The sequence below is a fragment of the Peromyscus eremicus genome, chromosome 1, assembly GCF_949786415.1.
Source record: "Peromyscus eremicus chromosome 1, PerEre_H2_v1, whole genome shotgun sequence".
Taxonomy (NCBI): Eukaryota; Metazoa; Chordata; class Mammalia; order Rodentia; family Cricetidae; genus Peromyscus; species Peromyscus eremicus.
The window spans coordinates 5,228,353-5,244,570 of NC_081416.1; the positions used below are offsets into that span (position 1 = coordinate 5,228,353).

The 16,218-nt window shown below is 45.6% G+C and overlaps 1 protein-coding gene across 1 annotated transcript in view; it reads left to right on the forward strand.

Annotated features, from left to right (window-relative positions):
* Nrap (nebulin related anchoring protein) overlaps positions 1-16,218 on the forward strand; it is a 71,398-nt gene that overhangs the window by 1,402 nt on the left and 53,778 nt on the right. Inside the window, 8 exon segments of the mRNA XM_059245869.1 lie at positions 3,859-3,963; positions 6,792-6,893; positions 8,280-8,384; positions 9,378-9,482; positions 10,145-10,252; positions 10,532-10,636; positions 11,344-11,448; positions 12,812-12,928. Coding sequence (XP_059101852.1) covers positions 3,859-3,963; positions 6,792-6,893; positions 8,280-8,384; positions 9,378-9,482; positions 10,145-10,252; positions 10,532-10,636; positions 11,344-11,448; positions 12,812-12,928 — 852 coding nt within the window.

A 16,218-nucleotide genomic window follows, 5' to 3' on the forward strand; every position in this document is an offset into this window, starting at 1 on the left:
TTGGGGTAGAACTCCCTTGAACTGAGAAGTGGCTGTAATCTCACTGTCCCCCATGTGGGGGACAGCTCAGAGATATTTTGAGAAATGAAGTTTGCTTTGGGAGGGGAGTTCAAGGGCTAGGCGGACGAGGGTGGTGTGTTCATGAGTCCAACAGTTTGCTTCTGTCACCCACCCAGCTGTTGGAACTGTTGCATCTATTAATACGATGAATCATTGGCCCATGAGATGGCTCTGTGGGGTGGGATTTAGGCCGATTTCTAAAATTAGGAATTACCCAGCAGGTGGAGGACTCTCTAGTAATCTCTCTTCACCCGAGACTCCCTTCCTGGTGCCACCCCTGTTTGGGCTGACTCACTGGACTGGACTTAAGGAAGCGTGTTAGTGCCGCTGTCCTTGCGTGTATCACTGCAGCTGCTGTGAGCAGACCTCCCTCCCTAAGCGCTCTGCACTGTTTGTGTGTAACAAGAGCGTGGCCCTGACCGGGAGGCTGCTTACATCACTCCACACACATTACTACCCAGCAGAGCAGGTTCTATTCTTGTCCTGTTCTCCCGAGAGGAACCTGAGGCTCAGAGACATTATGCAACCTGTACACTGCCATCTGTGTACAAATCCGGATCTGTCTGGCTGCAGAGTCCATATTACTGCCTCACTTGTGTACATACCCGGAAGGTGGCAAACTGCAAAGGCCAGAAAAATTAAAACTTCATGTATCCAGATGTTTCTGCAGTTAGGTACAGGGAGAAGAACTTTCCCTCAGAATGCTGTTGGTTTGTGTCTACTCTCCGCCATTTCCTAGCCTCCCTCAAGCCTGGCAGAGCTACCTTACAGTTATACAACACGGCACACAGTGTTTACCTTTCCTTGGGTGGCCGTGGACTCACTCCCTTTTAACTGTGTATGACTGACCTAATCTGGCAGGGTGCCAGGGTAATCTATCATTCTCTTTTAGATCACAGGCAGGAATGCCAGTTTCCTGGGATGCCTGAGTGTGTCTATTTGTTCACATCTATGACTATGTGACAATGTGTATGTGTTCATATGTTTGCACATGGTCAGTGTGTATGGGTGCTAGCAAGTGTGACTAGGCATGCATGTACATACAGATCTATGATACATGCACTGCTGTATATATGTATATGTTCATGTGTATTGTATCTTTGTGGTATGTATGTATATACACATATGTGTATATATGTATGTGGTATGCATATATGCATGTGTGGGTATGTTTGTGTATAAATGTGTATGTACATGTATATTTATATGCATATGTGTTTGTACATTGGAATACTACACCATGCATTTTTGTTCATGGATATACATGTGTGTGCACATGTACAGTTGAATATGGTATGTACATGTGTATATGTGTACATGTATGTATGGTGTGTATAGTATGTGTGCATATAAGCAATTTATTATTGAGACCCCTTTCTCCTATTTTTTTATTAGGAAAAATTGAAATGAACAATCATGTCCTTTCTAGACCTCAAATCTTTGAACTACCGAAGGGTGTGTGATGAATGAATTTTCAACACTACCCTTCCACCTCTCTGAGAGATATGGCCAATTCAAAAAGAAATAAATGCATTGCTTATGTTCTAAAATATTCAAAAGAAAGGCATGCGCCAATGATGGGAAATTTGGGTAAAGACTTTAAGCTGGCATTTGTCATAGGTCTATGATTTTCTGCTTCACAAATGTCACTTGGAAAAATAAATAGTTATTAAGCTAGAACTTCCTGTTTTCTGAGAGTGGATGGAATTTCTAGAAATGCTACCTTGCAGCTCCCTGCTGTTCAGAGAATGAACTTCCTGCTCATGATCCCCAGTGGCATTTCCAGCCTTTGGCTGTTCCCTCTCTTACTCCTTGGTGTGGCTGTGACTCTCACTTGGTGCTCACAGTGTTGGGCAAGGGCAGCAAGGCAGCTTTCTGAAGGTGGCATAGAGCCTCTTGTTTCGGTGACATGTTGCTTATTCCTTAAGTCATGGTTCTCTAGCAGGGTAGTTTTACCCTCGTAGGACATTTGCTGACTGGGGACATTTGTCACTATCACAGTTGGGAGGGAGGAATTATTGTATTTGGTGGGTAAGAACTAAGGCTGCTGTGAAACATCCTGCCATGCTCAAGGAGTCCCCCAAGACAAAGATTCATCTGGGCCTATGTATCAGAAGCCGTGAGTCTCTGAACTGCTCATGACAGTCTCTTCCAGTCCAGTGAGGGACGTGTGCAAAGTTGTCTCAGTCCTGTACCGACAGCCACCTGCTGGTCTGTGGCGGACATTACGCAGCAGCAGGCTTGGGAAGTCATAGACAGAAAGTGCCCTTGACAGGAAACTGGAATTCCTAGGTTTTTCTCTCTACCCTTGTTTCTCCATTGTCTGTAAAATTAAGGATTTAAACTTCAGCTTGTAAAAACTGAAGTTTTGGGGCCCCATCTCAGATCCAACAAATTGTGATATCTTGGCTTGGGACCTAAGAACTTGTTGATTTTTCTCTTATGGTGAGTCCTTTCACAGCTCTCTTTAAGAAACCTTTGCTTTTCCGCAAATCATGAAGGTACTGACATGTCAGTGCTCTCCAAATTGATCGGAATGTGGGCATGACATTTGTACATCTGTGTCTTTGCCATCACCGTCAGAATCATGGTGTGATTTATAGATACTGCCGACCGCCTATAATATTGGTGTGAAAATATGAAGGCTCTGGGACAGCTAGGAGATCTTGAGGAATACAACAGAAGGACTTAGTTTACCAGTTCTCAAGATTTACTGTGAAAGCAATACCTAGTCACTTAGTGGACTGACATAAAGACAGACCAGTGAGACAGATCAGTGAGACAAACCACTGAGACAGACCAGGGTAACAGTCCACTGGGACAGACCACTGAGTCAGACCAGTGAGACAGACCAGTGACACAGTCCACTGAGACAGACCAGGGAGACAGACAAGTAAGACAGACCAGGGAGACAGACCACTGAGACAGACCAGTAGATGAGAATACAAAGTCCAGCAATGAGTTGCCCATGTGTGATCGTTTGAATTACCAAAAAAAAAAAAAAATCACTGCAGTTCAATATCGAAAGAATGCTCTTTTGGTTACATGTTGGAGAGATCGATGTTTGTACACTCAGTTACAGCTAAATGGTGAAGAATGCTAAGACTAGATATTTTTGTGGGGAAATTTGACTCCCATCCTAACACTATGCACAAAAAGCAACTGAAAGGGTATTACCAGTCAAAACAGAAAAGGGATAAACTTGCGTGGAAATGCGAAAGAGACAATCTCCATGACATCAGAGAGCCAGTGTTTTATCTAGCCTGATGGATGGTGAGTGACAGATTAATGGGAAGGAATCCAGTTGGAAGACTTCCCTGTGCTAAGTTTGTGGAGAATTTAGCTTTAAAAAAATTACATATCCACTTATTTACGTGTGTGTGTGTGTGTGTGTGTGTGTGTGTGTGTGTGTGTGTGTGTGTGTGCATTTGTGCCTGGCTGTACTTGTGGAGGTCAGAAGACAGCTCCTGGGGACCAGTTCTCTCCTCTGGCCATGTGGGTGTTGGGGATTGAGCTCAGGTTGTCAGGCTTCATGGCAAGTACCTTCGCTGGCTGAGTCACCTCTGGCTTTTTAATCGCACCGCTCAACAGAGCTTTACACACGGCAGGAGTTCAATACGTGTCACCTGGCTGGTGGCACAACGAAGCCGCCGTGGGACATTGACACGGTGAGCTCTGTGTTACCGCTAAGATGCCTCACGGCTGAGACTCAGAAGTGTCCCGATTCAGCTAGGCATTGCTTCTTTTCTTTCCCTCCTCTGATGGAAATGTCACTGACAATGCTTTCGCTGTACACAGGTCAACGGCCAAGAAGATGGTGAGCAGTTCAAATCCGTTTTCCGTTGGGACATGAAGTCCAAGGATGGAGCAGGCACACCCAGCAGGCAGCCGTTGATGGGTGAGGTGAGTGGTTTGGAGGGAGAGAGGAGGATGCGGACTATGCAAGAGAAGATCACTATTGCTGCCACTTCTAAGGAGACCACCAGCTTTTCTTTACCCACCATGTCACTCCACCTGTCACCAGAGACCTCCACTAGTCCTTCCTGAGAGCACCCCAACTGTATCTGCCCGGCTCAAATTTGTCACGTTCTTTCCTCCAACCACAGGGCCTCTGTCGCCAGGAAGCGTGGCCCCAGCTCGTGGCCAGTGTTGCTCTTCTTCCTGTGACACTTCACCTGGTCCCAGTCCTTCCTCCCCGTCCCTCTGTCCCCCTCTGATTCAGTCACTCCTGCCTGGCCCTGTGAGGGCCTCCCCAAATGGCTTCCCCTCTTCTTGTCCCCAGTCCAGTGTGCCACATCAGTCACACAGTTTCTTGGATATCTTCCTGTGGCCTGTTTATTGATGACCTGTTCCTTAAAATATCCCTGGGCTATGTGTTTTGTGTACATGCACAGTATTTGCATTCTTCTCAATGTCAAAGACTCTAATACGCATAGCACTGAGTCTCCATCCCAGACCACTCAGTTCACGTGCCCACCTTACTAATCCTGCAGGTGTCCTTCTAGACTTTCCTGTGTGCTTATATCTGAGATCTGTTTATAACTGTCTCCTATCTGTGTCTATCAATCATCTACCTGTCTCTCAATGTTCTATCCATCTCCAACTTCTAGTACTTAATTTGGGTACACCTACTGCCTTACTGAAGGATCTGAACTGAGCTGTTTAGCCACTATTTTTTCTTCATTTAATTTTTATTTTTCAAATTATTATTATTATTTTATACACACACATATATAATGAATTTTAGTCATTATTATGTCCCTATTATCTCACCCACTGAAGCCTTCAAGTCACCCTCCTACTTTCATGGTTTTGTGTGTGTGTGTGTGTGTGTGAGAGAGAGAGAGACAGACAGACAGACAGACAGACAGACAGACAGATTACTGACATGAGCATGGATGGGAGATTATTTGCTGGAATGTGGACCACTAATCAGTAGCTACACTACTGGAGAAAAACGACACTCCCTCACCCAACAACCATTAATGGCCAATAGTCCCTCAGGGAAGGATGTGATGTCATGGGCTCCTCCCATCTATGGTGTGATATTGCTGGGACCAGTCTTGTACAGATGACGCCAGCTGCCCGGAGTCTTGAGTGCTAGGTCCAAGAGATGCCCCCCCTCCCCTTTTTTTTAGGCAGGGTTTCTCTGTGTAGCTCTGGCTGTCCTGGAACTAGCTTTATAGACCAGGCTGGCCTGGAACTCACAGAGATCCACCTGCCTCTGCCTCCCAAGTGCTGAGATTAAAGGCGTGCACCACCACACCAGGCTGCAAGAGACTTTTTTTATGGTGGCCCATTTCCTCATCCTTCAGTTCTTATGTTCTTTCTTCCCCCTTTCCTGTGATTTTCCTTGAGCCTTGGAGGGGGTGATAGAGATGCATTTAGGGCATTTATTCTTGAGACTTTGAGCAGTTATGGGTCTGTGCCTTAACCACTGTGTGTCTGATAAAGGCTGAGAACATCATTAATCCATGGATATAATCATCAATATTCAGAACAGTAGTAGGATGCCCCTAGTGCCAATGACCTTTCTGGCCCTGGTGTCTTGATCAGGTCACAGTGCCAGATCTATGTGTGTCCTAAGTTCCCTCCTGTGGAGAAAGGGCCTCAAATCAAATCAGAAAACAATTTTATCACCTATAAAGTAAATTTAAAGAACTTGTTAACCCACAGGGCTATTGTGAAGATTAAAGAATAGGCAAATGTAAAGATGTCAGAAATAGCGTTAGGTACAAGAATCGCGGCTATTACTATTTTTATTGACAATTATATGCCAATGTATTTTTTCCATTAAGCAATTATTATTACTTTCCAGCTGTCTTTCCATTCCACAGATACTATTTATAGAGCTATCTCCACATCAGCATCCTTTCCAGCTGTGTGGAGGTGTGCTAAGGATACACCATTGAGAGCAGATATAGGGTGCAACCTGGTAGGGTAGGCAGGGTTGTCTGCTCTTACAAATGATAAAGTTGCAACAATTACTCTTTCCCACAGTCTCTTTTGGATACAGCAGGTGTTTCCTTAGAACAGACAATGAAAAGTGAGGTTGTGTTGTCCCAGCATACATGCCTTCTGATTTTTGATTGCTCTCCCATACAGGTTACTTTAAAATCCTTTATTTTCCCTAAAGTATATGTAAGCACATTAATGTCTTTTCATTGCTATTTATTTCCTTAGTTTTATTCCTGAAGTTTTACAGCAAATATTTTTAAAAGAAAAAATCTATTTTTTTCTTTTTCCTTTGCTTTTCCCATTGGCAATCTTTAGATACAAAATAAGTAGTAGGTTTTTAAAATTTTGCTGGGTAAAGTTAACTTACCTCAGACCTCCTGCCAATGGGGACTTCTCCCTGCCCAGGCTTACTGTACTGAGGGGCAAAGAAATGTTTTATTGCATTTGGGAGGTTTCTGTAACAGACGATCTCAGGGAATTCAGTTATCCAAGGTATTAGGTTGTTTTCTAGTCTGAAAAACATAGGCAGTTTGGTTGGCTGAGACCCTGCATGTAGGAGCAACTTGCTGTTAGATTGTGTTGATAGTGAAGGATTGCTGGGGGAGTGTGGGGTGGGCTGGGGGAGTTTTGGATTGGGTTGAGGGAGTGTGGGCAGACTAGGGGCAGTGTGGGGTGGGCTGGGGGGGAGTGTGGGGTGGGCTGTGGGGGGTGTGAGGTGGACAACCAAGCATGCAGGGAATGTATCTGGATGCGTGTGCCTGCTTTCTTTATAGAGAGACTATTGGCCAGGGTATCGAGAAGGGAACACTTGGTGTCCAGGAACTCTGCCAGACCCTGAGATCGTAAGGATGGTTGAAGCTCAGTCTCTTGGTGAGGTAAGGGCTTATGAACCACTTACAATTAGTAGGTAACAATTCCTTCACATATTCCTTTCTTTTTAAGATTGTGGTAGACAGAACACCTTCCCCTTGTCTTGTCTTTACTAATGTCATTGTGGCAGAAAACTCCTGACAGAAACAAAGGGGGTGTTCGATTTTGTCTCATGGGTTTAGGGGAGCTCAGTCAATCATGGCAGTGACTTGTTCACAATGTCTACCAAGAGGCAGAGAAATCAGTCTAGAACCTGAAGTAGATATGACCTTCAAAGGCTGGTCCCTAGTGACCTCCTTTTGACAGCCATACTCCGTCTCTAAAGGCTCCATGGCACCCTCAAAATAGTGTCACATGCTAAGCCAGAGAAAAAGTATTCAAGACATAAGCCAGGAAGGGGGTAGTCGAGCTAAGATTCCTCTCTCCCCAAGACTTCCATGTCTCAATCTGTGAATCCCATCACTTGGTTCCCTCACATGTCAAAGACAATGTACAGATGTGATTAAGTTTAGGGTCTTTCGATAGGAAGAACCTGGATTCTGAGGGCTCCCCACAAGGTTCTCTCTAGCCAGTAGGCAGGGAGGCCAGAGTCAGAGAAAAGTCACTGTAGTGATAGAAACAGAGGTCAAAGCCATGTCGGGTTAAGAAGTGAGGAACACCAGGGCCTCTGGAAGAGAGAAAGGAAAGAGACAAATTCTCCTCTTGTTGCTCCAGAAGGAGCCAGTCCCGTGGCCCACACTAGACTTCTCACCTCCAGGACTGTGAGGGAACGCTTGGACAGTGCTGGAGTAGAGAGGGCTGGAGCAACCCTTGACTGAGGATGGTGCCCTTGCTCCTTCTGTACACGGCTCTGTACACGGCTCTGTACACGGCTCTGTACACGGCTCTGTACACGGCTCTGTACACTCTCCCCAGGGAAGACCCTGCTTGGGAAATTATTGTTAGCTCTTGTGATTTGTTCCTTTGAAAAACAGAAGGAAAGAGAAACACAAGCACTGAGGTTCTACTTCTCATTAGAAACGTTAACCCTCGGGTTGCTCAGAGAGTAAGCAGGGAAAATGAGACGTCTTCCTTCCTGTGCTGTAGAGCTCTCCCTGGAGATGAATTCCGGCCGAGTCGCTTGGATTAATGGCCGTGTTACGATACAAGGGCACCCGAGGGAGTTGAACCAGGCTCCCCACAATATTCTCTAAACACTGATCCCCTTTGACTTAGGGGAATATGGGTCCTCAGTCTTGATGGTGTTATTCAAGGATCATGTTCAAACTTATCCCAGAAACTGACGTGTTTCCCATGTATGACATGAGTCCAGTGTCACTGACGTCATTGCCACTTTGTGAGTTCTCATCCAGGACCAGACTGGTTCTCACGCCTTTGTGGTTCTCCAGCAGGGCTATACAGAAGCCTACGAACAGCAGCAAGGTAAGGGGAGTTTCCCAGCGATGATCACACCTGCCTACCAAAGGGCCAAGACAGCCAACCAGCTGGCCAGCCAGGTGAGAGTCCCTGGGCTCATGTGTACCCTTGATGCTAACTTCTGACATGAATGCAGCCAGCCCTGCTATTCAGGAAAACAACAAGAAGAATGTTTTATAGGGTTGTGGGAAAACCAAGTTTTCCTTATAGTGTGTCTTCTGCATCTTGATTGGGCCACATTTACAAAATGTGGAAAGGGAGGAATGCAGAGACCATATAACTCACCCAAAGACTAAAATAAACATTTCTCCAGGTTGCTGGTTTTTCTTAGAGTGGATGTGTGGGGGGGAACCTGCCCCCACTTTTTTCCCAGGGTACTCTTGAGGAGAGAGGAATAAGAGATATTAGGTAGAAAGATACAGGGAAGAGAAACAGATAGAAACACAGGATAGCCTTGGGAGGGCCTGAATCAATATCCACGGGCCCCTCCTATCTCTTCTAAAGGGCCTTTTATAGGACTGCCAAGGAGTGTGGAGCGAAAGACCTCCCCTAGCACAGCCAAGTGCAGAGCCTTCCAATCACCTGGTAACCACACACGTGGTCAAGCCATCCTCTAATGCAACCCTGCTGGGTAAAGCAAGCTCAGATCTCACTAGGAAACATTTGTGGCCTCCACAGATGTGGATCTACCTGGAGAATGGCATAGCCTGAGGGTTAAGGGCTCTGGCTCTACAGACAGAAACTTAGGATTTGAACCCTGGTTCTCTCAAACATTCGCTGTGTAGCTCTGGTCAAATTACTTAGCTTCTCTGTCCCTCAACTTCTTGTTTGTGGTAAATAATAGTTTCACTGGATGTAATTGTTGAAATGGTCACATGAATTGCTATTTAGTAACACTTAGAAACACCTGGTACTCTAAGTTGGCACATCAGCAAAGATAATGTTTGTGAGCATAGACTTGGTTTGTTTTGAGCATGTCTGAAGGTTTAGCTTCTGGAGAGCTGTAAGGCAGGGTCCTTGAAGAGGCTTGAAGTAGGTGTGGCCACGGTTTTGACTCAGGTTCTCCTTATCAGGTACAATACAAGAGAGGCCATGATGAGCGCATCGCCACGTTCACTCCGGTGGCAGACACCCCTGAGCTGCTACGGGCCAAAGCTGGGGGACAGCTTCAGAGTGATGTAAGAAATGATGTAGGAGGGCTGGAGAAATGGATTAGCAGACAAAACATCTGCCACACAAGCATTAGGACCAGAGTTCAGATTCCCACAACCCTTACAAAATCCAGACAAGTGCACTGCCCTGCCTGCAATCCCGGTTGCTTGGGAGGCAGGGACTGGGGTTCTGGGACAAGCTGGCTAGCTAGACTAGCTAGAATTAGAGAGAGCTTCATGTTGAGTGAGAGACGCTGCCTCAATACATAAGGTGGAGAGCAACCAAGGAATATACTAAACTCACCTTCAGGCCTCTCTATATAAGCACACCCATATGCAAAGGAGCCTGCAGACATGTGTGTACCCACCCTCATGTGAACACACATATGCCCCTGGCCCACAGCCCCACCCCTGGCCCACAGCCTCACACCTGGCCCACAGCCCCACCCCTGGCCCACAGCCCCACCCCTGCCCCACCCGGTACAACACAGGGATGTGCTGAACGCCACACTGTGTCCTCATGAGCCAGGTATTGGGAATGAACAGGCAGATAAGATGAATTCAGCCCACCAAGCAGTAAGCTATTACACACATTAAGAACTGTCCAAGGGGCTCATGGTACTCTGAGAGGACAGCCCCTCAGATGGTGATGCAGCAGGTCATTCACTGTTTTCTTTTGAATTGTCCAGGTGACATACACAGAAGACTGTGGAGCTCAGAGAGGGAAAGGCAGTTTTCCTGCTATGATCACACCTGCTTATCAGATAGCCAAGAGAGCCAGTGAGCTGGCAAGTGATGTAAGTGCCTATGGCTATGCACCATGTTAAGGAGGAAGCGGGATCTCAACCTGGATCAGGAAGTCCAACTTCCTGTCTGCTTTTACATGCTTACCAGAGCCAAGAAGGACCTTTCCGTCATCACTGTCAACCATTTTCCTGTGACAGTGGCTTGCCACTTCATGTCTGAGATGGACTCCCTAGACCCCCACAGAGACAGAAGGCCCCACAAAGCATGTTTTTTTTACTCTGTGGCTCTCCTAACAGGACTCATTGAGTTTTTTCTTACCCTCCGAACAGGTGAGGTACCATCAACAATATCAAAAAGAAATGAAGGGTGTGGCTAGTTCTGTTGGAGGAGCTGAGGGCAAGATGGCAAAGGAATATGCAGACCAGTATGGGCAGGTATGAGGTACTTCTGGGAGTGGCCTGTCTTCTCCAAGGTCAGTTCTGTTTGTTCCCTACAGCTGTGACAGCCATGGATATTATTATCAGGGTTTGGACTTAGGTCCAAACAATATACAGAGCACAAATCCCAAGCACCTTGAAAAGAGAACCTATACCAGTGTGGTGACTTGGCCAATAATACGATGTTTTCATCTGTTTACTGAAGGACAATTACCCCATTTCAGAGACTGATAGTAGCATGTGGTTCCTCCTCACAAAGTTACAAAAGGTTTTATTCTATGTGGTTTCTGGTTACACAACACACATGGCTGATGAGGAGCAGTATGGAGATGTCAAAGCACCCCTCTGCATAGATCTGCTGTTGGGCTTCCCAAAGTAATATTTGAGACCAATGGAATACAACCACATGTGTATTCAATAACAGCATCAGGGGTGGAGAATCTCTTGGCTTATCTGATATTGTGATGATTGATGATGATGAGGAGGAGGTGGAGGAGGATGACAGATTTTTATGTATTTATTATGTAATGGTCCAGGCTCCAGGATCTAGCATCTTATTTACCACATGGTACTTCTTTGGCAGTCACTGGAATGTCCCGTATGGAGGAGCTTTCCTGAGATCAGTCTCTTGAGCTGTCACTGCTGAGCACCACACATTCTAGGAAGGACACATTACTGACCAAAGCTTGTGATTGACTCACCAGGCTTACTCAGAAGAGTCTGATGAACCTAGGGGAAAGGGCAGCTTCCCGGCCATGATCACCCCAGCTTATCGGAACGCCAAGAAGGCCAATGAACTTGCTAGTGACGTAAGTACTGGCAGAGTCACAGAGGTGGAGATAAGGGAATGCTGAGGGCTGTGCTTACTGAAAGTCATGTACAGACACCTCTCGGGGCCAAGTGAAAGCAGAATGCTAGCCTCCCCCAGGTCCAAACTCATGGCATCTTCTTGATCTGCTCATAGACTTTGAGTCCATTTATCTGTTCACATGAAAATGGGGCTAGACTAACTACACTGGTCATTTGTCATTTGAAAAGGTACAAATGCTGGTCCAGGCAGATAAGCAGGTGTGAAGAGAATCTTTCCCAAAACCCCACAGTGAAATTGAGCCTCTTAGGGGAAAAGCTTATTGAATGAATGTAACAAGTCTTTCTCTGTCCCACCAGCCAGCTCCCAAATAATGACACGGAACTTATTTTTAATTCTGAAAGCTTGGCCTTTAACTTAGGCTTGTTCCTAACTACCTCTTACAACTTTAACCCATTTATATCGATCTACATTCTGTCACATGGTGTTACCTCTCTTCCATCTTGCACTTCCTGTTTCCTCTCAGTGTCTCCTGTCAGCTCCTGTAAGCTTCCATTATCTCCTCCTTCTTCCTGTCTCTGCCTGGAAGTCCCATCTATACCTCCTGCCTAGCTATTGACTTTCAGCTTTTTATTAGACCAATCACAACAAATACGTTTTCACACAGTGTACAAATGTCCCACAACAAAAGAAGTCATGTGATTATCAAATGTGACCCAGTGAGTGATAAGAGGCTTTTATTTGGAGAATGTTAGGCAGCAGGTGGTCCTTGAGAGATGGGCTATAATTAAACTCAGTAAAGTGTGGTACTTATTGTAGTTCTTAACATGCCAACTTGGACTTGGTCTCTGACTGGAAACTAGTATCACTTCATCCTTTTACCCTTCCTCCTCCTCCTCCTCCTCCTCCTCCTCCTCCTCCTCCTCCTCCTCCTCCTTCTCTCTGCTACTGTTTAGTGAGGACCCAGGCACCCAGGGCAGCACCACCTCTGCCCCGAGAAGGGAAATGCAAGACATTATTCCTTTCTCCTCTGCAGACAGGGCAGAGACAGTGCTGGAACTGAGTGCAGGATGGGGTTGGAATGTCTCTTCGTGATGCTTGCAGGAAGAACCTCTCTCACTTTCTCCAGGCAGTGTTAGAGTGCAAAGTGTGAGAAGTGTGGAAAGGGCCAGGAAAGTTGTAACACAAAAAAAGCATCGAGTGGTTTCTAAATTTAATAAGAGATTTTAAAGGATCCGGAGGAATTTTCCTTCCTTTAGAGAATTCCGTTGCGTTAGTGTTAGTATTAAATCCGGATTGTTGCAGATGTCTCGTGCAGAGTGCGGCAACCACAACCCAAGATTCTCTTTGTGTGCTTCTTCCAGATCAAATACAGGCAGGACTTCCACAGGATGAAAGGCGCTGCGCATTTTCACTCCCTCACAGCCCAGGACAGCTTGGTTCTTCAGCGAGCTCAGAGTGTGAACAAGCTTGTGAGTGAGGTGAGTGTTGGGGAGAGCCGTGCTCCTGTACTGTCCCCTTTTCTCTCAGACCGGGAACGCAGTGGCCCTGTTTAAAAAGAGTGCTGCTGCTGGTGGCACATACCTATAACCCTGGCACTTACGTGACAGGGAGGGCAGGAGGGTCAGGAGTTCAAGGCTATACAGTGAGTTGGAGGCCAGCCTGCACTATGTGAGACCCTGCCTCAAATCAAACAAAATGAAACTGCATACTATCTGCATGTTACCAGTTTCCAAATAATGCATATATAGAATCAAACAAATCTCTCTCTGTGGGCTCAAAACTTTCTTACTTAATATTCAGAAGTGCCAGATTTGTAGCTGTCAGAAAGACTACTAGACGATACAACTTGTAGAGATTTGTTTTAATTTTTAATTGCTTGTGTGTGCATGCATGTGCACATATGTGAATGCAGGTGCCCTCAGGCAACAGAAGAAGGTGCCAGGTCCCCCTGGGGCTGGAGCTCTAGGCAGTTATGAGCCACCCAAACTGGGAAGCAAACTCAGGTTCTCTGCCAGAGCAGCAGGCACTTTCCCCCTCCACGCCATCCGCCCAGCCCGTACGCCCCAACTCTTAAAATCATAAGTGTTACATTAGTGTGGAATCAAAGCCTAGAAAGACTGTTTCAAATGCCACGTTTCTCTTATCACTGGAGTCAGAGTTCAGAGAAGCTGTGTCTATTCCGTGAGTTCCACCTGCCTTCCAGGTTGGTCTGGCTGCTGGGTGTACATTGTTTGAACCACCCTGTGTGTAGGCCTTTCTGAACTAGGACTAGTTGGCAAGAACACACGTCCTCCAGCTCCCTGGGGCTCTAGTGTCCCTTCCTAGTGTCTCCTGTCAGCTGCACTGCTGCTCAGTACCTTTGAGTGGGAAGAACTGCGGCTGTAAAAAGTGCCCCCACACCGTGTTCTCGGCAACTGAGGCGCTGAGATGCAGATATCTTAGAGCATCCCTGTTCTTCTGTAAGGCCTGAATCTCAAACCAATCTGATTGGTGACCTTCTGACTTTTGACCTTTGAATACTCAGAATCAGACTTCCCTGAGCCTCATTAGGAGCCTTGGATGCTTTGAGGGGGTCTGGTGCTGAGAGATTAGACATTCTAGATGATTCTAGTACTCTGGAGCAGATGTCAGCACCCTATGGCCTTAGTTTCAGATCTAGCTCACAGCCCAAATATAGCTCAGGGCCTGTTTTTATAAATGAAGTTGTGTTTGGGACACAGCCACATTGTATCTGCCTACAGACTGCTTTTGGCTGCCATTAGGCTCTCGCAGTGAATTTGAGCACCTGACATAGAGACTATGTGGAGGGCAAAGCCTGAAATATTTGATCTATTTTGTTAGCTATATGACATATGATATAATAACAATTATATTAATATATAATTAATATTAACATATGATATGTGTGATACATATAATACGATCATTTGTTAGCTTTGGTAAACCTTGGCAATCATTGGACCATCTCTTTTTCTTTCTCTCTTTCTTTCTTTTTTCTCTTTTTTTTTTTTTTTTTTTTTTTTGGTTTTTGGTTTTTCAAGACAGGGTTTCTCTGTGTTGTTTTGGTGCCTGTCCTGGATCTCATTCTGTAGACCAGGCTGGCCTCAAACTCACAGAGATCTACCTGGCTCTGCCTCCCAAGTGCTGGGATTAAAGGCATGCTCTACCACTGCCTGGAATGGACCATCTCTTTTTCATAGCCCAGAAAAGGAAAGTGCCTGGCCTGATATAGAGATCTTAGGACCAAAAGTAGAACCAGAGACCATTGGGTAGGTGGAGGCCCAGGACAGTTCAACCACCGGAAGGAGTATGTGCACATAGAAAAGGACCACTCCTTTTCTATGTGAGTATACATATCTGAGCGCATGACTGTCAAGACATATCTATAGAGCCTGGAGAGGTGGCTCAGTGGGTAAAGTGAGGACTGAAGTTTGGATCCCTAGCAGCCAGTTAAAAGCCAGAAATGGTGGCACAAACCTTTCACTTTAGCATTGTGGGTGGGATAGGGTGGAGTGGGGTAGGGGGAGCAGAGACTGTGTCCTAGGAACTTGCTCTCCAACCATTGTGACTGAAACAGCAAGTTCCAGAGTCAGCAAGAAATGGTGCCTCAAAAAAATAAGGTGGAGAGTAATAAAAAAAGACACTCATCATGGGCCTCTGGCCTCCACATGTGGACTTATGAGTGTGTACACATGCATACACACAAGCACACACACACACACAAAGTTAAAAACTTTTTAGTCCTTAAAGATATTTTATTTTATGTGTATGCACCTGAGTGTCTGTTTATGCACCATGTGCATACTTGGAGGTCGGAAAAGCATTGAATCCCTGGAACTGGAGAGCCTCCATGTGGGTGCTGGAAACTGTGGGTGCAAGAGCAGTGGCCTCTCAACACTGAGTCATTTCTCTAGCCTCCCCCACCCACTTTAAAATAAGGATGTATTTCTAGAGTAAGGATTCAAATGAACACGTGGTTTTGCATTTTTAACTATATATCATTTGTCAGCATTAAAATGTACCATGCATACCTTTCAAAGGCATAGCTCTACCACACAGTTTTATCACACTGTAACAATTTAAGTTGTAGTTCCTTCAGTGAGTGATCCCAAAGGCACTTTCTATTTCATTTTCCCTATGATTATCAGTAAGATGAGCCAGCTCTGTCTCTCTTCATGGTGTTAACCATTAGCTGCTTTCGGCAATTACCTGGGACGGTCTGTTTGGTAACAATAGCCTCACATCCTATGTGAGGCACACCAGGGAGCCCCATTACCAGCCTATTTCAAATTAGAGATGGCCTACCTCAGAGTGGGCTCCTTCATCATATTCCTTTGTAAAGCACTGTGGTTAAATTTTTTTGATGTGTTTGCAGAGAGACATGGGTGTGGGTCTACAGTGGGAGGAGTTTCTCAAGTGCACTTGCCTATGTGGGGGGCTCTCAGAAAAAACAGGACATAGCTAGAAGTTTGGACATCACATAAACACATAAGACATTTTGCCCCAAGGGTACTCACAGCATTTCTAAAATAATTTTTGACACCATAATCATTATTATTATTATTTGATGCTGCAGAGCAAACCCGGAACCCCATACTGGGGACACTCACTGTCACCAAGTTATACCCCAACCTGTTTTACAGTCCTTGATCTGTGAAGCATTACAATACCTGCTATTGAGAAGGACTACATATGTGTAACTTTCAGAATGAAATAACTTGCTTTATTACTTACTTTTATAAAGAAAAATATGCACAGGTGCATGTGT